Below are 22,925 nucleotides of genomic sequence, written 5' to 3'. Positions count from 1 at the left end.
GATAAGAAGCTCATATCGGGGGTTTGGGCTAGAAGTAGAAACTTAGAACCCCTTTACGTGAATGGTAGTGGAAGAAGCTGTGGGCATGGACAGGGCGATCTAAAGAGACAAGTGAGGAAAGAAGGAGGCCTCGGCAGCCATGGAGAACACCAACCTAGTTCAGGAAAAGACGGAAGGAAACAGAAGGGACAGGAGGAAAACAAGGGCAGTGTGTGTGGTTTTTGCTAAGGAGACCGTGACCCCTATGTTGTCAGAGCCAGCAGACATGGTTCATTCTTCACTGGGGGATAGAAATCATTTTAATGTCGTTCATTTCATGAAGTTAGACATTGTAGACATTTAGTATTTCTGGCCTCTTTGTGTCCCAATTAAGAAATTATAATTAGGACATTATTCTTTGGGTAATTATGTAGACTATTTACAAGAATGGCTGTCGTGTAATTAGAACATTTTTAAACTAGGGATTTATTTCCAATGCTGTCATCACTGATTTATAAGATATATGGAGAGAACAATGTTTTTAGTCAAGATCGGTTTATTTTGCTTTCTAGTACAAATTGCCTGTACACACAGAGATCAGCTGGAAAGCAGATGGCAAAATCATGGCTCTTGGCAATGAAGATGGGTATGTGTTTGCTTCTGTAGAAAAAACACTTTGTAATTACACATGTATTTGATCCCCAGCCTGTTGATGCCGCGTGTAATGTTAGTTGGGGAAGCCCAGTTGTACTTGATATTCGGATCTATCCTTGGTGTCTGTGAATGATCCAGGAGCTCTCTGCATCTTTGAGAGTTGTAAAATAAGTTGGATATTTTCATTCCAAAGAGAGCTTTTGCCTACTCTGTGTTTGGCTGCTTTATGCTTCACAAATGCTCATCCTACACTGAACTGCCTAAATCTCCCTTCATTTTTTTGAAGTAAGCCCAGGCACAAGTCCTCTCTAGGCTTCACCATGCCCTTCTGTGTTGTTCATAGTAACATAGTCCTAATTCAGCTATTGGTTCATCCATTCTTCTCTTAGCTTCTCCTTAGTACTGTTTATTACAAGAGCCTGATAAACACAGCTTTGCAGAGATCTGGGGGATTTATTAAATCTGAAAATTTTTATTTGAGAGACAGCCATTTGTACCTGGTTCTTTGTAAGAGACTGACCTTTGCGGTGATCGATGGGGTTATCCTGTTCCTGTTCACCTTTCCTTGGCTGATGGAATGAAGGAGCTACCTGTTTGCATCAACTGTAAATTGATTATCCATCTTTCTTGTCTTGGTGTGTTTCTTATTTTAGATCAATAGAAATATTCCAGGTTCCCAACCTGAAACTGATCTGCACCGTGCAGCAGCACCACAAGCTGGTGAACACCATTAGCTGGCATCATGAGCACGGCAGCCGGCCCGAGCTGAGCTACCTGATGGCCTCCGGATCCAACAACGCCATCATCTATGTGCACAACCTGAAGACGGTCATAGGTGACTTCGGTTTCTTCCGCACCGGGCGTGCCGTCCTGTGTTTATTCCATCCCAGTCTCTGTACCTCTTTACCTCCTTTTTTGCTACTAAAATTAATGTTATTCTCATTTTTCGTTTTCAAAAGTAGTATGTTCATCTTACTTAAAATACGAAAAGTTTCAACTGTGACCGAAATGATAACTAAGAAAGCTCCTCCCACTATCTCATCCCTCAATAATCACCAGTGTTATCACTTTGCTGCATGTTTCTCTAGATGTTTTAAAGACTGGTTATTTCCAAGTGACCACGGAAAAGCACTGTTCCAGTTCATACCCTCCCCCCATAGCGTTTGAGTATTGACACACACAGCGCACATCCCATTCACACGTTTGGTTGCGTCCAGCTTTCACAGTCCGCTGTGACCAGGTTTGTTAGCCTCATTTTCCCTCACCTTTTAGAGAGTAATCCTGAATCTCCAGTGACGATTACAGAGCCCTTCCGGACGCTCTCTGGGCACACGGCCAAGATCACCAGTCTGGCGTGGAGTCCACATCATGATGGAAGGCTGGTGTCTGCTTCCTACGACGGGACAGCTCAGGTACTACTGCGTCTCTGAGTCTGCACATTCTTCACCGTGCGCTCTGACTTAAACTCTTCCGTCTCTCCCCGTGTCCTTTCCTCACTGGTGTCTCCCACAGAAAGGGGTTTTCTAAGTCCTAGAAGGCATTTTACTTTTATTCCACATATCTGGGTCTTTGACAAGCTAAGATTGGGTGATTTTGTTATTACTTGATGCAAAGGAAAGTATCAATAGAAACTAGCTAAACTAATTTTTTAAAGATTTTATTCTGACTTGCTGTTAGTATGATGGACTTATAAATTGATGTAAAAAGTACTCATTGCTATTAAACTCAAAAATGGTGGCAAATAAGTCATAAAACATTTTTTAATAAGAAACTGGTACGTCAGAAATCCCCAAGTTCTAAAAAAATAAAGACAAGCTGCCAAGCTAGAACTGTGACGTAGGACTTTCGGGTGACAGACAAGAGAGACCTTAGGAACTGGAGGGCAGTACGTATGGCGGGTGTCTGTCTCAATGCTGAGTCATAACGGAGCTCTCTGCTCAAAGCTGAGAGCCAGGCAGGGCTGCCCACTGAAATGGTGTAATTAAAGAAACAGCAAGGACACTGGTCAGTTGCTCAGGTACTTCTTGGGGACAGAAGAATCACCTATGAGAAATTAAGAGCCCTCAGTAAGCACCACACATGCAGGAATAGGCTGAGTTAGAATCCTCTTCTTAAATAACGTAATAGTACTCCTACTTCAGGATAGTGAAACCCATAGGCAACCATTAGAAGCTCACTCAAAATCACCCCTATGGAAATAGCACTCTCTCTGAAATTGAACTCCTAAGAGAAAATTACAAATCACAGGAGGAAATAAGTGTGCACAGATTTTTTAAAAATATTTTTTTAACTTATCTCACAGAACAATAGAATAACCAGAAGTTGTCAATTCTGTCATGTGACTTTTGGTTTTAGGTGTGGGATACTCTCCAGGAAGAGCCTCTGTTCAATTTCCGAGGACATCGAGGTCGACTGCTTTGTGTGGTGTGGTCCCCCTTGGACCCAGACTGCATCTACTCAGGGGCAGATGACTTCTGTGTGTACAAATGGCTGACTTCCATGCAAGAACATTCCCGGCCTCCTCAAGGTCAGTCGTACCTTGGAGCCCATAAACGCTTGCCTGCCTCCCTCTCTCCCTTCCTCAATAACTGAATTGATCAGGATGAAGCGAGGAAGACATTCATGCATGTCCTTAACCTAATCATGAAAACAACAGTCAGGCCTCAAAGTTTCAAGTCAAGAAATCAAAGGAAAACTGAGCCTATTCCAGGCTGAAGGCAGCTAGGGAGATGTAACAAGCAATGCAGTGTCTGATTCCTGTTGCTGTAAGAGACACTCTTGGTGCAAATTGGTGAAACCTGAATGAAGTATGTTGACTAGATGGTAGTGACGTATCAGTGTTAATTTCCTGATGTTAATGGCTGTGCTGTGATGATGCAGAATATCCATTTGTGGTATACACACTATAGTCAGGGATAATCGGGCATGGTATTTATGGTTGAATAAAATTCCCAAAGGGTTTGGTTTTGTTTAGTTAACATTCTGATAATGTAACTAGAAATCCATTGTGAAGGAAGGGAAAAGGTAAGACCGCCATCCAAAAAGAGCAATGAGGGTTTGGAGATTATCTCCCAGAGTGCTTTTTAACCAAGAATATATATTTTAGTCTATCCTTTTTTTTTTTTTTTAATTGTGATTCCTATAGGCAAGAAAAGTACTGAACTAGAGAAAAAGAGGCTCTCTCAACCTAAGCCAAAGCCCAAAAAGAAGAAAAAGCCCACCCTGAGAGTGGCCGTAAAGCAGGGCTTGTACAACGGGAATGAAGAAGAGGGCCAAAGGGAGAGTGCGGGGCCTGCTGAGAATGGCAGCGTGTCTGACCAGGAGGGAGAGGAGGAAGCCCCGGAGCCAGAGTTGGCCTGTGGTGTCCCCTCCGCCTCTGTAGGTAGGTGCCATGTCACTCACTCTCTGGGACTAAATAGTCGTGACCAGTAAACTAAGGTCCTCATTCAGTGTGGAACTTCTGCCTCTGACCGACCTGGTTTCCCAATTCCTTAACTGAAGTGGTATTTTTGGTGCCCTTGGAAACGACATTAGGTTTTTTCAGAGGGCTTCTTTAAACCTCTAAATACCTCTCAGTATTAAAAGGGATTTAATGGATGATTGGGACAGAAATAGTGCGATCTGCAGGGAAACTTCTCATCAATTTGGGCACGGTAAGCCTGTGGGACAAAGCAGAGCCAGGGGGTATATGCGTAGACACTTAACTTGGGAAGAGGTCTAACAGTTTGACACCATCACCCACGTTCACTGAAGGAAACCACTGTCCCTGACAAATGTCTGACCTGGAAGCTACTGCCACTCTGGGAATTTGCAAGTTTTCACCCTTCCTACTTGGGATCGTACCTGTTTTTTGTTTTGTTTTGTCTTTTTTTCCTAAAAAGATTTATGAGTTATGATTCAGTTCTTTCAATTTGTTAAACTAGAGTGACAGTTCTCAGATTGCTTATAGAAGTGTTTTTCACTGGCTGGTAGCTCAGTTGGTCCTGATGAGCCAGGGTTGCGGGTTCCGTCCCCAATTAGGGCACAGATGGGAAGAGGTGGAACAATGAATCGATGTTTCTCTCTTTCTCTCTCTCTCTTCCCTTCTCTCTCTCTCAAAATCAATAAATAAAAAAACTAAAGTATTTCTAAAAACTGTTCTTCAGTGTCCCTTCACTAATTTCTAACAAAGCAGTCTACTTCTAGTTTGAAGGGGAAAAAATGTCAATGGATAATATTTTAGCATCTTAATTCTTTTATATATTTACCTTAAAGCTTTCCTGCCTATTAGCTGTTAAAAGGAATGACTATAAATAGCAAACAATATAAATAGAAGCAGTGACTCATATTTAATTCTAAAACAATATTTTGATGTGACAGAATTAAAGTGGCCAAAATATATGGTACAAAGTCATCCCTGACCCTCTCCATCCCAAGGGGTAGCTGTTGGACCTATGGTAAATAAAGAGCTAAAAGCTTAATGGATTTATTTTTAGGTTCATCAGAATACCTTATTATCACAAAATGGCTGCACAAAAAAGTCCCTTACCGCTGTAGGTCAACAGCTTGTTTTTTTGTGTTTTTAAGTTCATGTTTGTGGTATGTTGAAGATTGTGACTCCATATCACATACCCTCAATTTTTTTTTCTGTTAGTAAAGCTATTTCTCTTTTGTGTAATTAAACATGTAATTAGTACTTCATCACTTAAATATGTAAAAAGTCCTTTGTCACCTGAGCAAAGTTGGGGAACTCCTGGGCCTCTGATATAGTGTTGTGGAGGCTAGAAGCTTATAACTTTTCTTTAGATCAATTAGTCAAAGTTATAAGCAATGAACTTTTACAGAATTCTGGGACACAGTTTGTGAGGTGGGAAGGAGAGACCATCCATGTTTCCTTTCCAAAGTATTCTATCTCAAATTTGGGTAATAGATAAAAGTGCACCATTAAGCCTAGTGTAGTTCTTAATTTTTAGGAAGAACAAGATTCTACATTGTTCTTATCTAAACTTTTTCTTTTTCTTCTATGATGTAGTTTCCAGAGAACCAGTTCCCTGCCCGCCAGTTTCCTTAGGCTTAGAAAAGCCGAAAGTCATCGTTAATAATAAAGTCACTTTACAGAAAAAGGAGCCACCTAAAGACAAGCCGGGTTGGTATCTAATAGTTAAAATACTTTGTTGAAGCATCTTCAAATGTTAAGTGCAAGGGAAAACTCAAAAGTGTGTGGTTTTTTTGTTAAGTTTTAAATATTTTTTAAATATTTGTGTTTTGATTATACCTCAATTTTGGGTCATGCTTTTTTAAACATTTTTCAGTCTTTGATGAAGGCTCGTTTTGCAGTTGTTGATGCTGCTTCATGAGTGTTCACAGGTCAAGCTGTGTGTGTTGTGAACACTGCCTGCCTCAAGCTAATTTAATTTAAAGGCTTCTTCATGATGCTGGAGACTCTGTGCCCAGCAGTATCCCTCCAGTAGGTTACATTCACACAGGGGCACTCAGTTTCGTGTTTCTGATCAGCTCTTCTTTAGACAGCCTGTACTTCTGCTACATTTCAGAGGCCTTGGTCAAGAAGAGAAAAGCCCGTCTCATACTTCCCCTGAGTACAAGCCTGGACCACAGGTCCAAAGACGAGCTTCATCAGGACTGTCTGGTACTGGCAACTGCGAAATACGCCAAAGGTACAAAAATCCACTTCCCTGGCCCAGCCGTAGTCTTCTGGGAACTGGCACACAACAGGTGCTTGTTTATGTGTTGAACGGATATGCCAGCAGATGTCCAAGCTTCTTTGTATTTCTGGATTCTTCTCCAACCTCTCGTCTCCCACATCGCACTGCCAGACTCCCTTTGCTGACCCACCGTCAGCGCCCCTCGGGGCCTCTGATGCCTGACGCTCTGCTGTACTGTTGTAAGTCAGGCTGCTCCCAGCCGTCCCTGTGCTGGAGTTGGTATGCGGGCTTAAATAGCTCAGCATGAATCAACAGTGTCGTCATGTAGAAACAAAATGACGTGCTTATGCAAATATACCATAATATGGCAGTTCCTTTAAGAAAAACTAACGGAAGTTTTTGTTTACAGAAGGTTTTATGGTTTTAATTTTTTCAAAGCTCTCATCTAATGCCTGTTATTTTGATATTGGAGCAATTATATTTTTTAATTTTGAATTTTACACGTTGAAAAGGGATGTACATGATAAAGTGAGATTCAAACAGTATTAGAAGAAAGTGAAACTCCCTCCTACCCCTAACACCCACTCTTCTGTTTCACCCCCAAGGCCACCCTGTTACCAGGTTCTTGTCTCCCTCCAGAGATATTTTATGCTCTTATTATAGACAGAGCCCTCTTTTTGGAACTTTGTGATAACGTTCAGTAACTTATACAATTAACCATATAGTTTTACATATCTTCCTTATCGGAAAATTACTCAGTTGATTTTTTAAAAAACAGAATGAATTTTGAATCCCTTTGTGGTAGATCCTAGTGAACATTAAGGACATTTCCTTGTGAGTTTGTTTTTGTTTTTGTTGTTTTTGTTTTTGATTTTTTTTTTTTTAATGTTTTGGTTTAAACTGCATTTAAATACATGTTGAATTTTGGGTTAACTCTTTACATTCCTTTCTCCCCCACCCACCCCAAAATGTTTCTTAGAGCAAACTAAATTGTCTCGTTGGGTTGGCTCAAGCTAAGCTTAACAAACAGGCAATATTCTCATATTTTGCTGCCTTCGCAACCAGCAGGGTCTCTGTTAGAGTAAGCGAGGCCATGGACTCTCAGGGTCTGAAACTGGCGTTCTGGCCGTAACATTCAGAAGTAATTAGACAAAAAACAGTAACCTATATAATCACCTCATCTGATTATTTTGTCTTTTTTGAATTAGCAGAGCTAAGTGAGGACGTGTCTGCTGACCTAGAGGGAAGAGTCCACCTGGGGCTGTTCACAGACAGGGCCACCCTGTACCGAATGATGGAGGCTGAAGGTGAGGCGGGTCCATCAACACCGTGCCTCCGTCTCGAGGCTTCCCTGGTGCTTTTCTTTATTTTTGTTGTTGACACTATTGCAGACGTCCCCGTTCCCTGAAGCCCTGTATGTACGTCTCTTATGGCTGCCATCCTGTGGCCTTGGAATGGTTAGTTTTACACGTCAGCTAACTAGGTTTTGAGCTCCCCGGTTTGCATGCACACAGCTCCCATGCGTCTGTCACAGGACTCTAACCACACAGTGTTCACTCCGAGTGACAGAGAGAGTGAGGGGACAAGTGACTGAGTGGGCTCAGGCCCCTCTGTGAACTCTGGGCAGTGACTTACCCATCCGTGAGTGACGACGTGTTCTAGAGTCTGCCCCTCACTCCCGTCCTGCCTTTCTGTAGACGCTTGTGTAGACAGATGTTCCTGAGGCACCTTCCAAACTCTCTCTCCTCCCAACAGGAAAGGGGCACTTGGAAAATGGCCACCCTGAGTTATTTCACCAGCTCATGCTTTGGAAAGGAGACCTCAAAGGTGTTCTCCAGACTGCAGCAGAGAGAGGGGAGCTGACAGACAATCTCGTGGCTATGGCGCCAGTCGGTATGTTCTTTTCAACAAAAGCTCTGTCATCTCTAGCATATGTCCACTAATGATGGCCAGTGTCTTGAAGGGCAGTTTGGCCACAACTAATATGTTTAAAATGCACATCCCCCTTGAGTCAGCCATTCCAGCTGTAGGAATGGAACTGTACTCACACATGCAAAATGACAGATATTCACAGACTATTGTTGCAGCATTGTGTATGATAACAAAAGATCGCAACAGATTCTGTGTTCATTAATAAGACGCTGGTTACATCTATGCAGTAGAAACTCCTACAGATACCAAAAGAATGAGGCAGCTCGGTACATTCCAATATGGACCAGAACTCCAGAGCAGTAAGCGAAAAGAAGCAAGGTATAGATGCGCAACAGTTATTTAATACTCTGTCATTCGTACTTATACATGTGTGGCTGTATATTCATAGACTATAATTCCAAAGGTTTCCAAAATAACTCATAATGACTGTCTCTAGGGAAAGGAATGTGGATGAGACGGGTGGGAGGGGGCCAGGAGAACAGGGAGACCTTTATGCCATGCCTGGATTTTTAGCTTTTTATTCAAGTATGCTACACACGCACACATATTCATACACACCCACACACAGGAAGTACAAAGGTCATGCGTATAACATGGATCTCACAAACTGAATGCACCCTTGTACCCAGCACCCCTATCAGGAACCAGCATCGGTAGCTTCCTTCGTGCTCTATTTCAGTCAGTGTTCACACCCCCAACGAGGGCCACTGCTCTCCTGACTTCCATACCTTTTCTCTCTTGAATTGTGTGTGTATCACATAATCCAACAGTTTATGTTTCAAAATGTGGGTGTGGGGAGGGGGAGGGGAAGCAAATGATCTATAATGGCGACTGAGTTACCTAAATTTTCTGCTTAATACAGCGACTGAAAAGATATTTTCAACCCAAATGTACAGGTGTACATGCTTTCTCCCCCCTTAAACCTGCTTCCCATTTAACCACTGTTTTTCTTTCCCTTCTTCCCTTTTAAGCTGGCTACCGCGTGTGGCTGTGGGCCGTGGAGGCGTTTGCCAAACAGCTTTGTTTTCAGGATCAGTACGTCAAGGCTGCCTCCCACCTGCTTTCTATCCACAAAGTGTACGAAGCTGTGGAACTGCTCAAGTCAAACCATTTCTACAGGTCTGTGAACCCCTGACAAACTGAGCCAACAGTTGGGCGTAATGTGAAATTAATCTACTTAACAGCTCTCGTATCAAACCTTCGTGGTGAACACACATGTGAAACACACATAAATACAGATATACTAGCTTACCAAGCATCAGTGCACCTGCCACCTCTATTTAACAAATGTTAACTTTTATCAATATATGCCACTGGTCTCTTTTAAACTTTACTTTGGTAAACTTACTATGTGTGTTAACTTCAACACAAATAGAGAAGACAGCATAAGACAAATGAAGAGCTTAATGAATTACTGAAAGAGGAGCTCCCTTTTTAAGCTCCACATACGAAGAGACAATCTCCTAGCCACCGCAAAAGCTCTCCAGATGCCCCAGTTTGTTTGTTTTCTAAGTATAATGTTCCAGATTCAGTTGAATTGCTTGTCCCCAATTCTGTCCTCATCCCTTCTCTAGAAATAACCACTCTCCTGAGATTGATAGACTTTTATACAACTGGCAGTGCAGTAGGTTTGTTTATACCAGTCTCACCACAAACATGTGAGAGATGCATTGTGTTATGACTTTATAATGGCTACGATGTCACTAGGCAATAAGAATTTTTCCAGTCCATTATAATCTTATGGGACCACCATCATATATATGGTATGTCGTTGACTGAAACATTGTTATATGACACATGACTATATATGTAAATACCAACAGACAAAAGGAGCAAAGTATTTCTTATAGACATCATATAAGTGGATCTTGTGTTTTGTCCAGTATTATAGTCTCTTCCTTTTAATTGGAATGTTTAGCCATTTACACTTAATGTAAATATTGGTATGATTGATTTAAATCGCCCATCTTGCTGTTTGTCCCATCTGTTATTTGTTCATTTCTTCTTCTACTGCTTTATTTTGGATCAACTAAATATTATTTATTTGTTTATTTTAGCATCTAATACTGGTTTATTAGCTATATTCCTTTGTTTTTTAATGGTTATTCGAGGGTTTTGGGTAAGCAATTTATCACAGTTTACCTTCAAATAATATTGTACCACTTCATGTATACATTGTTTTTCTTTCCTTCCTCCTGTCCTTTCTACTGTTGAAGTTTTTTAGTCATTTTAAAACTTTTTTATATTTGCTCACATACTTATTTCCAGTATTTTTCATCCTCTTATGTAGATCAAAGTTTCCAGTTGCTATCAATTCTTTCTTCACCTGAAGAACTTCAAAGCTTTTCTGTAGTGTAGTTCTGCTGATGACAAATCCCATCAGCAATTTTTGTCTATCAGCACTTCAAAGCTGTCATTCCATTTTCTCTTGGTTTGCATCATTTTTGACTTGTCTCAACAGCATTTATTCTTTTTTTTTTTTTTAAGATTTTTATTTATTTATTCTTAGAAAGTGGGGAAGGGAGGGAGAAACATCAATCTGTGGTTGCCTCTTGTATACCCCCAAATGGGGACCTGGCCTGCAACCCAGGCATGTGCCCTGACTGGAAATCAAACCAGTGATCCTTTGGTTCGCAGGCCGGCGCTCAATCCACTGAGTCACAACAGCCAGGGTGCTTTTATTCTTATTTAAGTTAAATGTATTGGGATAACATTGGTTGCTACCATTATAAAAATTTCAGTTGTACAACTTTATAATACAGCATCTGTATACTCCTTTGTGTACTCCAGCTTCCTGCCATTACCATATATTTGACTGACTTTGCCCTCTTCATCTTCCACTTATTTTTGTAACATAGGAACTATGGCTTTTTTTCTCTGTTGTTAGTACTTTCCCCGTCACTGATTTTCAGCCATTTGAGATGATGGCTTGGTGAGACTGTTTATCCTCTTTTCATTTGCCTTTCTTTAGAGTGTTGATCTTTTCATGGCTTATTTTGAAGCAGGTTTAGAAAAATCCATACTCTGGAATTAGTTTGCCCTTCTGCCTTCTGGTGTCTTTCCTGAATGTCTTGTATGCTGGGCTGGTCAAAACTCAAAAGTCTCCAAGCCCTGAGTGAGCTCTAGGAATTATTCCCTGATTGTTCTTTGTCCAGCCTTAATGAATTTCCTACACGTGCGAAGACTCAATGGGATCCCTAAACAGAGTTCTGGTGCTCTTTCTCTGGACAGCTTCTTCCTGTCCCCTCAAATTCCAGTTAGTTCCTCTCCTCAGCTCAGTGAGACCGCTGAGGTTCTGCCTGTGGGTAGGTGGCTTTAAGGAGCCATGACAGTGCTCATATCATTGGTTCCCTTCTCTCCGGATGATAATCCTGCACTGCCTGGTGCCCAGTATCTGAAAACAGTTGTTTCATACATACTTTATCCAGTTTTTGGCAGGAGGGTTAATTCTGGTCCCTTGACTCTTATCAGGTTCCTACAACTCAGAAGTTTTATTTCATTTGGAATATATTAGTTCACTGAGTTATACGATCCTCCAAATTCTAACAAAGTTTCATTATAAAATATCAAAAAAGATCACATTCCTTAGTATCACCATCAGGCTCATCAGAAACATCTTTAAAGTTGAGGAAGCTGTCAAACCCACAGTGGCAGGCACAAGTTTTTAAAATTTTAACTTTCTCTTGAAAGCTCAAACATTACTTTTGGTTGTTCTCTGTGAAGGAACAGGCTTGTTTTGTTCATTTTGGAGAAAAAGTCTGCTAAAGACATTTGTTTAGTAGTCATTCTTTCAAGAAACAGTGAGGTTTCATGAACAAAAAAGCAGCTAGTTCAGCTTACAATTCATTCATACAACTTTTTCCTAGAGTCAACCATCATACTTCGGGATGCAGCAAAGATACAAGATGCCCTTCCCGCTTTGTCACACAGAATATTTAAAAGGCATGGGCTTGTCCTGGCCATGTGGCTCAGCTGGCTGGAGCATCGTCCCATACTCCAAAAAGGCTGCAGGTTCGATCCCCAGTCAGGGTACATACAGGGAGCAACTGATCAGTTTCTTACACGGATATTTTTCTCTCTCTCTACTCCCCTCCCCCTTTCTCTCCAAAATCAATAAACATATCCTCAGGTAAGGATTTTTTTTTTAAGGTTTTATTTATTTATTTTTAGAGAAAAGGGGAGGGAGGGAGAAAGAGAGGGAGAGAAACATCACTGTGTGAGAGAAAAATCGATCAGTTGCTTCTTGCACTTTCCCAACCGGGGTCCTGGCCTGCAACCAGGCATGTGCCCTCACCAGGAATCGAACCGATAACCTTTTGGTTTGTGGGATGACGCCCAATCCACTTCAGCCACACCAGTCAGGGCTAAAATAGTTTTGACCTCAACCTTCTGAGACAGCCTTGGGGACCCCCAGGAATCCACAGAACAGCTGACCTGGGAGAAGAATTGAGCGCAGCATGTGGTTTTAGCTTCCCGTGTATGCAGGAACACAGTTTTTTACAATAAGTTGGAACAATACAGAAGGAACAGCTTATCCTATTCTGCAACCCCTCCTTGGGGCCCCTTAAAAGAGAAGCCTTTACAGATTGGCTAATCATGTGCTCTTGCCTCTAGGGAGGCCATTGCAGTCGCCAAGGCCCGGCTGCGCCCAGAGGACCCAGTCCTGAAGGACCTGTACCTCAGCTGGGGAGCCGTCCTTGAAAAAGATGGCCATTATGCCGTGGCAGCCAAATGGTAAGCCTCACAGAGACAGGAGTGCACCCAGACACAGAAGAACAGGATAAGAATAAAAATGATCAGCTTAGAAATGGAGGTAAAGTGACTAGAAAATGAAAAAGCATATGTGTATTAAACCCGGTTCTGTAAGACTCAAGATCTACCACCATAACTGTTCAGGAAACCCCAGTAGCAGTAAGAAATTAAACCTTTTTCTAGGGATGTCTTATACTATCAGATAAGAAAAATGGGAGAGAGTAACTCCTTTGCTGGGGTTCAGTTCAGCCGATATTGAGATTCCTTTATGTCCTTAACCCATACGATGCTGTCTCACTGTCTGCTGTGCTGGACTCTAGCCAAAGGCAGACACACCTGGGACCACAGGAAGGCACATGAGGCACGGAAAAACCAACAGAAAGAAATAATTTGACCCTCTGGGGAGGAGCAGATCTATGACAATCTGTTCGAGTTTTCTTTTGTATTGTAGCTATTTAGGAGCTGCTTCCGCTTATGATGCAGCCAAAGTTTTGGCCAAAAAGGGGGATGCAGCATCACTTAGAACAGCCGCAGAGTTGGCTTCAATCGTGGGAGAGGATGAGTTGTCTGCTTCCCTGGCTCTCAGATGTGCCCAAGAGCTTCTTCTGGCCAGGAACTGGGTGGGAGCCCAGGAAGCCCTGCAGCTCCATGAAAGTCTGAAGGTCAGTCTGTTATTGCATCTCGTGATATTTAAGAGGGGCCCTAGATCCTTTTCTCCTCGAACTCCAAATGAATAACCCAGTTGCACAAGCTGTACTGATTTGGCAGGTATCCTGGACATACTATCCCACCAAGGTACTGTGGTTTGTCAGTTGCCATACGCAGAGCAGGAGATAATGTGGTTATTCACACTACTTCCCATTGCGCATTGGTTTGTGTACAACATCCGAGAATAGACTAGTCAGCTCAGCCCCTCTCCGGGCTGGCAGTCTAGTGCCTGGTCATTGCTGTCCTCAGCACATCACCGAAGAGGGATGGCGCTCTGCCTATAGCGTCCCTCTTCAGCTCTATGCCTTACAGAAGTGTAGCAAAACCAAAACGTTCCGTTAAACATTTTGTCCCAGGTTGAAAATGAGTAACTTCCCCTGCCAATGAAGACACATCAAAATTTAGGTTACTATAGAAGCTGCAGCACACTCACCTTGTTTCCAAAATACAAAACAATTTGGTCTGTGTTAGATGGCTTTGCTTTGTCAGATACTAATGTGAACTTTTTTCAGTTCCTCTTTCCCTTGTGGAGTAACAGAGCCTAACAGTAGTTCCCAGCTGAATATTCCAAGCCCAAGAAAAACGCTAGGTAAGGAGGTAGCTAGCTGGGAACTGTGAAATGAAAAAGCTTGCAAAAGGAGCACACTCTCAAAGATAGTGTCACTTGTTATGTTACTTACAAAGTGACCAAATCTAGAGGTTTTAATTTATCCGCAACTAAGTTTCTGGAATAGTCATTTAGCTATTTCTCTTTTTCCTCCTAAACAGCGTCGTTACTAAACCAAGTAAACCTCTAAGTTTATGCTAAATGTTACGACATGGGCTATTCTGGTGGTGCGGAGCAGAGCCCTTCCCAAGCTTAACTGAGAAAACAGTAGGGGTACACAAGGAACCTCATGGCAAATTAGAGCCCAGCAAAAATAAAGACTTTTCCAGGCCTCTCTCTGTGTTTCCGTTCCCTTGCAGCCACCTCCCTCTGTGAAGCCTATTTGGACGTGGCCCCTAACTCCTGCCCCGGCTCAGAAATACACAGTTTATCTGCTCCAGCACCTTCTGCCCATTGGGCTCTCCTCTGCAATCCTTAATCTCAAATTTGGGCAGGGGAGAGACCTGGATGAGCCGGGCACAAAATCTTGGCTAATCTGCATGTGGCTTAAGTTGTAGTGGGTAAGGCTGTCATCGGGACTCCATGTTATAAAAAGTGGTTGTTTGGATTCCAAGGGTATGGATAGGAATTCCTCCAAAAGGCATCTGGAGAATCTGTCTGCTAGAGCACCTCTTTTCCCCCTTATGCATGACTCACGTTGGGCAAGCAGCCCACTAAGGGGGTATGGCCGCTACAGATGTAAAGGGGGATACTGGGAGAAACTTAGGGAAGCTGTCTAGATAATCAGCACTTTCCTTGCATGATGGTTCCTCTCCTTTGTTGTTGGATTCCAGGGTCAGAGACTGGTGTTTTGCCTTCTTGAACTACTCTCTAAGCAACAAGAGGAGAGGCAGCTATCGGAGGGCAAAAGCTCTTCCTCTTCTTACAACGCCTGGTCCACAGACACCGAAGGGCCCCTCACAGAGAGGGTGACTGCCATATGGAAAAGTGCCTTCGGCCTGGACACCCCAGAGCAGTATCAGGCCGCATTTCAGCAGCTGCAAAGTATCGAGTACCCATCTGCTACAAATAACACTCCCTCCAAACAGGTACCCCGTCTGCAGGAGCTTCTGCTGTTAATCACTCAGTTGTAAGAATGCCTTAATCCATGCATAGTATGATAAGGAAACAAGTGCAGTGCCACTCTGCATTTCAGAAAAGACTAAGGCAGCCCCAGGCAACCGGAAAAGATCCCTTTAGACTAACTGAAGCCCCTTAGCTCTGAAGTTAGATTTACATCAGCATTCCCTCTTAAAAGAGAAAAAGAGGTCTAAAAACAGAAAAGCACAGAGAATAATGTCAGTACTCATCAACCAAAATGAACAAATGTTCACATTTTGTCACTTTTGTTTCATAGTATTTTGGGGCTTTGTTTTGTATTTTCTTTTGGTTTTCAGCCCAGTTGAGGTCATTCGTTTCCCACCCCTCAGTTCCGTTCCCCTGGCCTAGCCCAGGCGCCAGAGGCAGCCCGTGTCAGACCACATATGTTGGTTTGTGCCTTGCTACTGCAGTGACCGTTGTTTGTAAAATCTATCCTGGTTGACGCAAAGAGATCAAATTGATTCATTACAACTAGTCTACCTATCCTATGACTGTAGCCCGATTTATCTACTTTCTCTTTTAAAAGTAAAAGAACATTATTATATTATTGATGAACGAGACTTCCTTAAATGGTACCAAGTGCCCAATGACCCAGTAGTGCCACTGCCTCGATATTTCACTAAAAGAAACAAAATTCGTTCACAACAGCCCCAAACCAGAAACGACACAAATGTCCATTAGCTGGTGAGTGGATGTCCAAGCTGTGGCATAAGCCATACAGTGGACACTGTACTGTGCAGCAATAAACAGGACCCAATTACTGGTGCACAAACGTCATCGGTGAATCTCAAAAGCATTGTAAGTGAAAGAACCAAGACAGAAAGCACCTGTACATACTCTACAGTTCCATTTACATGAATTCTAGAAGAGACAGAATTATAGTGGAAAAAAATCAGATCGGGGGTGGGGAGTGGCGACTTTGACTACAAAAGGACAGATGGGAATATTTTACAACGATGAAAATGTCCTGTGTCTTGATATTGGTTGTAGTTATAGTATGTATATATATATAGATAGATAGATAGATATAGATATTTGCCAAAACTTGTCAAATTCCTCACTAAAATTGATAAAACTTTTAAATTATACCCTAGGTTTGCTTGTTATTGTTTTTAAGTTACAGCTTTTAGTTCCAGAAGCTCAGTTTTTGTTCTAACTAAATGCAAATGTCAGGGTGTTTCTTATGTGAGCAGACTTTAACTCACGGTATATGTTGCTTTGCACTTAGGCAAGTTTCAGATGGGAAGGCAAAAATGGATGGTGGAAGGAGGACCTTTCTTAAATGTGGACTGTGTGCTTCTGTCCAAGTGCCGTTAACAGAAACGTGTCTGGTGTCGTCCCGGTGCTTTCTATGGGCAGATGTTTAACTGAGACTCTGGCTTCTCCCTCCAGCTCCTGCTTCACATTTGCCATGACCTGACGTTGGCAGTGCTGAGCCAGCAGGTGGCCTCCTGGGACAAGGCTGTGGAAGCACTGCTCCGGGCTGTGGTCCGGAGCTACGACTCGGGGAACTTCACCATCATGCAGGAAGTGCACTCAGCCTTTCTTCCTGAGGGTAAATGACCCCACACCCACGATGGGAAGGCACTGGGAGTGTAGAGGTTTTAGGCCAGTTGTGTCATTCAGTAGGAAGTTTGAATTCTCTTCCCTAGATGCCTAAGAGGTAGCCGGAACGACGGCACTGCTTTCCTTTACCTGGCCCTGCCTACCTTACTGCCTCCTACATATTCCCCTGCACACAGTTTAAGAGCGCGCAAAATAGCATTGTACCCATGAGACTGGAGGAGCACAATGAAAGACAGACATTCCTTGAGCTGCATCATTAGTCACTGAACTAAATCACTAATTTTTCTCACAAACACAGTAGGATCCCAGAGCCTTCAGCCGAACAGATTGAATACTTTTACTATCGTGCTTTGACTGACCCGTAGCCTGTAGCAACAAGAACATTGTTCTAAGCCAAGAAATGTTTAGCTTTGGCTGGCGTTTGGTGGAAGGCATGTGGTCCCGTGGATTGATGCTGTCCTTTTCCTTGGAGTCTGCCTCTTAGGTGAAAGGAAACGACATGCAGGTAGGAAGCCAGATTTCTGGCAGATAAAGAAATGCACAACCCTAAGTGCTTTTCTTCTTCTCCTAGGCTGTGACTACCTGAGAGAGAAGCTGGGCGACTGTCAGTCCCCTGCCACACCAGCGTTCAAAAGCTTGCAGGCCTTTTTTGTTTATGGACGTCTGTATGAATTCTGGTGGTCTATCTCCGGGCCTTGCCCCGAATCCAGTGTCTGCGCAATGGCTGCTCCCAGAAGGACAACCTCTCCTGAACAAAGCCAGCAGCCGGACGATGCCAGCCCTGAAGAAAGTGACCCCCAAGTCTCTCAGCCGGGGCCAAGCAGGCCTCCAGAATTAGAAGAAAGTGAGCGAGTGCTGAGCGCTTGTAAGGAGCTCTTCTCAGAAAAGCATGCCAGTCTCCAACACTCACGGAGAACTGTTGCTGAAGTGCACGAGACCTTGGCAGAAATGATCCGCCAGCACCAGAAGAGTGAGCTCTGTAAATCCACAGCAAATGGTCCTGATAAAAATGACCCTGAGCAGGAAACAGAACAGGCCCTCTCTAGTCCTCAGAGCCAAGGGTAAGTGCCAAGTCAGTACAAAATGGAATAAAAATACCCTGCTGGACTCATTCAGTCAGATGAAAACCAGTACATGATGAGCTGCTCAGGACACTTGGAAGCAACGTACTGTAGCCCTGTTAGGTGACCTCAGGCAAGTTAGTGTCTCTGACCTGTAGTTCCTTGGTCTGTAACTGGGAGTGCCAGCTCCTACCTTGCAGACGGTAATAACAATAATACAGTAAAGTCCTCCTCTGGTGCAATGAGTAGATTCCAAAAAAATTCGGTCATGTAAAATGAGTTGTATTATTGCATCATTAATGAAAACCACTGGTTTTCAGTTGTTCTGCACTCTCACAAAAAATGCAAAAGAAGGTAGTGAGAAAATTCCGAGTGATTGTAATACTCTAGCATCCTAATCACTTCCAAGGAGAACAGGGACCAGATGGATGACAGTAGCCCGCCACCAGGCACTGTAGGGCTTGTATTACCACCACACACTTTGCTGTGGTGTTTGCAGTGACTGACAGTTATTGATTGGTTATTATGATGAGAGCCTTTTACCTTACGTCCTCCAGCACCGAGCCTAAAAGTCACTAGAACAGTTGATAAACTTAGTTATTATTACTAACTTAAAAAATTAAAATTAAGAAGCTTTGAAGCCCTTCTATTTCTTGCTCTAAAAATACTCCCATTGAAATTCTGAGTCAGAGTTTTGAGTTACTTCTCCAATAAGCTACCACACTCTAAGCAGCTTCAGGTTTGGTTTTAATAACAAGAAACACACTGGGAAGTTCTCTAACCCAGCAGCTCTTAATCTCTGGACCACAGAACCCCGTTGAGAAGCTTAACACACTCTTCCCAGAAGAGTGTACATCCACACACTGCATGGGGAAGAGCCCCAGGTCAGTCTAACCACTCCTGAATAAATCGAGGCCCTCTGCCCTTGGCTGCAGGCTGAGTCCCGAAGGGTCCTATATTTTCATTGGAGCTCTGTCTGAGAAGTGGGGATTTAGGAAATGATAAGGAATAATACTGCATTTTGTAAACTTCATATATCACATTAAATTGCCTTCTCTTGAACTTTATACTTAAAGATGGGAGATAAAGACCCAGGTGACAAAGAAGTTTTATTTACAGATAAGAGTTAGCAGTTACCCAGGGTAAGACATATGACTTATACTTTTTATTATTATATTTACTAGTAAAGAAGCAAAAAATGAGCCAGTTTCTCTGCCTGAATTAACCAAAAGGCTTACGGAGGCGAATGAGAGAATAACTAAGTTTCCTGAGAGTGTTAAGGTAAGACTTATAGCAGTGTGTTTGGTAAAATTACTTTGTTATCAACTGACTACACCAAATTCTTTAAGGTCATCTACTTTCTGTTCAGTTTTTGAAATCTGCATGCATTGGTATGTGCTTAAAATTTTAGGGTCCAGTCGTCTTTGGTTAGCTAAAATGTTTTGTGAGAGTAGAATTATTGACAAACAAGCAATTCTAAACCTCAGTCTTCAGAGAAAGCTAACAAATTTTGTAATTGGAAAGTAAAGTAAAATTAAGATTGGTGCCATGTATTTGATAGCTTGCAAATAGGTGTATTTGGATGTGACCCTAGTAATAACAGAAGCATCTCCTTTTAAATTAATGAGAGTAGAGCTCTAGAGGATTAGACTGTATTTGTCAGAGGACATCCCAGTAGCCATCCGGGTTGGCGTACCATCTCTGCACAGAGTAACTGAGGAAGAACAAGATACTGTACGAGAAATGGTTCGCCTGCACCTGAGAAGGGGCAGTAGATGAGACTTCGAGTTACAGGGGCCTGCTTTGCAGGTGTTTGTGCCTCTTCTGCAAATGCTTCGTTGTTTCATTTTCTTGCCATCTTTCAGACCTGGCCCTTCCCAGATGTGCTGGAGTGCTGCCTCGTCCTGCTTCACATCCAGTCCCAGTGTCCTGGCCACGTGACCCAGGAAATGCAGGGACAGGCCCAAGAGCTCCTTCAGAAATACGGCAATACTAAAGTTTACCAAAGATACTGCCAGACCTTCTGCACGTGAACTTTCAAGGACCTCTAAGATAAACTGTGCCAAATTCAAAACGTCTGACACCCTTCACCTCTGCCAGACATTCGCTCTGATCCTAGATGTTTTTGCAGTGATCCAAACAATACGAAAAGAGGGTCAAGTTTGAATTAACTATACCCTTAGACACAGTAGAATCTCACTTTGGACTCAGTTGTGGTTTCCTACTGAAGGATCATCAAAAGTCAGCAGTAGTTATTAGAAGTAACACCTGCAAGAGTGATTGTTGGTCATCTCTAGAGCCTTATGTAGGTTTCACCAAAGAGGAGAAACTTTTAATCACCCAAAGTGGTATGTTCTTATACACAAGCTACCTTTATAAATGCTTCCCCTGATCGTAAATATGTCATTCTTGTTCAGGATAGAATTGCTGCAGTTTATGACTACTGGTATCATCTTTTAATTTGTTTTTGTTAACTTGGACTCTCCCCTTCTACTCTGCTACTACTACTTCTACTGCTTGTGAAATAGGCCTCACGCATCATGTTGACTCTTTACCCTCTGTCTGAACCTGAGGTCAAAAATTTGGTTTATTGTTTCATGTAATTGCTTATTTGAACGAATCACTTACTAAAGTGTTAAAAGAACAAGTAACTCAAATGTGTCTTATCCCCTCAGTTTTAAAGGTGACCAAATAGCTCAGGAAGAAATTACTGTTTCAGTTGTTCCTAATCTTTTTTGGATCACAGGACCCTTTGAGAATTAGACTGAAGCCACGGATGATCTTCGAAGAAAAATGCGTATTGCTTCCTAATTTTGTGTAAGTTTTGGATCATTGGACACTGACTTTTGGATCATTGTATAATGGGACCCTGCATACTATTTAATTACAAATCCTTATTTTATTTGTGTCTGTTTGTTTTGGCTAATAAGCATTCTTGAGGTCTGTTCTTCTCTTTGGTTACAGAAATAGTTGAATAAGGTCGGGAGTACATGTTCCTGTAATATCCCAGTTGCCAGGGCTTGCCAATTAGTTGGGTGGGGTTGAGAGGAAGCACTCTTCCCCAATAATTGAACTATTTTCTTTTAGAATTCATTGTGAAGACTTTTCTGCCTGAGTGTCTAGTTTATTTTCCAATTTCTTCCTAGGGTTGGGATTATCGTTGCCAGCAATAATGAAATTCACTAACGGGAACTCTCTAGGAAGGAAAACGTTTTGAGAAGCAATTTCAAAGGATGTGACTTACTGGGGTTTTGTGTTTGTTTTGTTTCCTTTTTAAGATGTATCTTTAGAATTTAAAAATGGTAAACTCAAAAGTGGAAACACTGATCCTCATAGTCCTTTATGCAGTTACATGAACTCGAGAAAGAATATGGTTGTTAGTAGGGGTGGGAGAATCTTCCTGGTAGCAAAGATGTAAACAGGCATGATTAAGTGGACAACTGATGCCAGTTCTACAGTCTTTGCTAAAATGAACAAATGCTTTGCTTGCAGAGATGGAAAAACACTCCCTTCCACTTGAGTAAAGAGCAGTATGTATTACTCAAGTAAAAATTCTAAACGTTGTGGTTTACCTAAACCATCGCCTGTCGGTGAAAGAATCCTGCACACTCCTCTATTACTACTTTGGTAAGAAAAGAATTACTATTTGACAACTAAGCGGTAAAACTACCCAATAGCATAATAGAAATGGCACAACTCCATTCCCTTCCAAACACCTCGTTCCAGTATTATAGAATGTACTCGAGCTATTCTAATTTGAATAAATGGTTTTTATTTCTATCTCTGTAATTATCAGAACCTCCAAAAGCCAAAGCACCGAGTTCACTCAAGCTTTCTGACTGGATAAAATATATCACCAAGTAACTAATGAATAAGTTTTAGTCCTTTACCCCATCCAAAGTAATTTTTACAGTATCTGATACAAACCACCATCCTCTTACCGGGATGACTGCGTTCACCTCCCAATGTCTCCATATGCGCTTGCCTAATAATTCTCCATTTTTCATTTTTTACATACCAATGACTCTTCTAAATTGCACATTAAATCTTGTCAATATCCTGGTTTTAAAAACAAGTCAGTAGTTTCCCATTGCTCCTGGAAAAAAGATAATCTTGAATGTGGCTTATGAGGTCCTGCTGGATCCCAGCCTTTACCTCCTGGTCATCTGTCAAGATACTGTCATCCTTGCTTCTAGATTATAGCCACACCGGTCTCGTAGCTGCTGGAACCCACCAAGTAAGTCCCCATGTCATCTCGGGTTCTGCCCGTGTTCTCTGCCTGACCCACTCTTAACTCAGCTCTTAGCTCTCAGCTTCCAAGTCCTTTCTCCAAAAAGACTATCCCTGAACCTCCAACTCAGGGACCTCAGTGTCCTATACTTCACAGTTCACAAACTATTTTTAACTATTTACTGTCTGGTAACACAGGGAGATTGCAAACTAATGAGAATAGACTTTCCATGTGCTGTTTTAGCCCCAGCACCTCCTCACAAGGTCTCACATGTGCATTGAGAGAATGTCTAGTGGAAACTTACTGACTGCATAAACTCTGAAACTGAAAGAATACTCACCAATAGCCTGTACTTAAGAGGATTCTAAACTGAGTTCATTCACACCAGCACTAGCTGACAACAAAGCTTGCGGTTGGTCTGCAGCCTTACTGGGTTAGAACTCGAATTCAATGCATTCGGCAGTGTATGTGGAGGAGTGGTTATACCCATAGTTGGCATTCTCCTGGTTACTCTTCAGGAGCATCCCCTTCTGCGTATAACCACTCACACTGCCCTACACACGCTCACACATACAAAAGGCCAAGTTCCTGCCAGTTCTACGGGACTTGCGCCCTTCCTTTAGCATGTTAATAAGCTCTTATCTCTCCCATGC

At 42.4% G+C, this 22,925-nt stretch overlaps 1 protein-coding gene across 4 annotated transcripts in view; it reads left to right on the top strand.

Annotated features, from left to right (window-relative positions):
• The window catches only part of GEMIN5 (gem nuclear organelle associated protein 5), a 36,255-nt gene extending 14,434 nt beyond the window's left edge, over nucleotides 1-21,821 (top strand). For 2 of the 4 annotated variants that reach the window (XM_090288484.1, XM_090288482.1), the window contains exons 12-28: nucleotides 552-625; nucleotides 1,287-1,468; nucleotides 1,906-2,045; nucleotides 2,989-3,160; nucleotides 3,779-4,015; nucleotides 5,645-5,758; nucleotides 6,165-6,287; nucleotides 7,487-7,582; nucleotides 8,031-8,168; nucleotides 9,179-9,326; nucleotides 12,822-12,941; nucleotides 13,411-13,621; nucleotides 15,108-15,362; nucleotides 16,807-16,969; nucleotides 17,552-18,041; nucleotides 19,226-19,322; nucleotides 19,907-21,821. In XM_090288484.1, the coding sequence (XP_090144610.1) occupies nucleotides 552-625; nucleotides 1,287-1,468; nucleotides 1,906-2,045; nucleotides 2,989-3,160; nucleotides 3,779-4,015; nucleotides 5,645-5,758; nucleotides 6,165-6,287; nucleotides 7,487-7,582; nucleotides 8,031-8,168; nucleotides 9,179-9,326; nucleotides 12,822-12,941; nucleotides 13,411-13,621; nucleotides 15,108-15,362; nucleotides 16,807-16,969; nucleotides 17,552-18,041; nucleotides 19,226-19,322; nucleotides 19,907-20,074 (2,928 nt within the window). In that variant the 3' untranslated portion in view covers nucleotides 20,075-21,821. Of the gene's footprint in view, nucleotides 1-551; nucleotides 626-1,286; nucleotides 1,469-1,905; nucleotides 2,046-2,988; nucleotides 3,161-3,778; nucleotides 4,016-5,644; nucleotides 5,759-6,164; nucleotides 6,288-7,483; nucleotides 7,583-8,030; nucleotides 8,169-9,178; nucleotides 9,327-12,821; nucleotides 12,942-13,410; nucleotides 13,622-15,107; nucleotides 15,363-16,806; nucleotides 16,970-17,551; nucleotides 18,042-19,225; nucleotides 19,323-19,906 lie in introns of all 4 variants that reach the window. The other 2 variants (XM_090288483.1, XM_090288481.1) reach the window with 1 other exon arrangement.
• Nucleotides 21,822-22,925: the final 1,104 nt, after the last annotated feature.

This window comes from Furipterus horrens, unplaced genomic scaffold, assembly GCF_987537825.1.
Source record: "Furipterus horrens unplaced genomic scaffold, mFurHor1.1.pri manual_scaffold_10, whole genome shotgun sequence".
Classification (NCBI taxonomy): domain Eukaryota; kingdom Metazoa; phylum Chordata; class Mammalia; order Chiroptera; family Furipteridae; genus Furipterus; species Furipterus horrens.
This window is presented reverse-complemented; position numbering and strand designations above follow the sequence as displayed.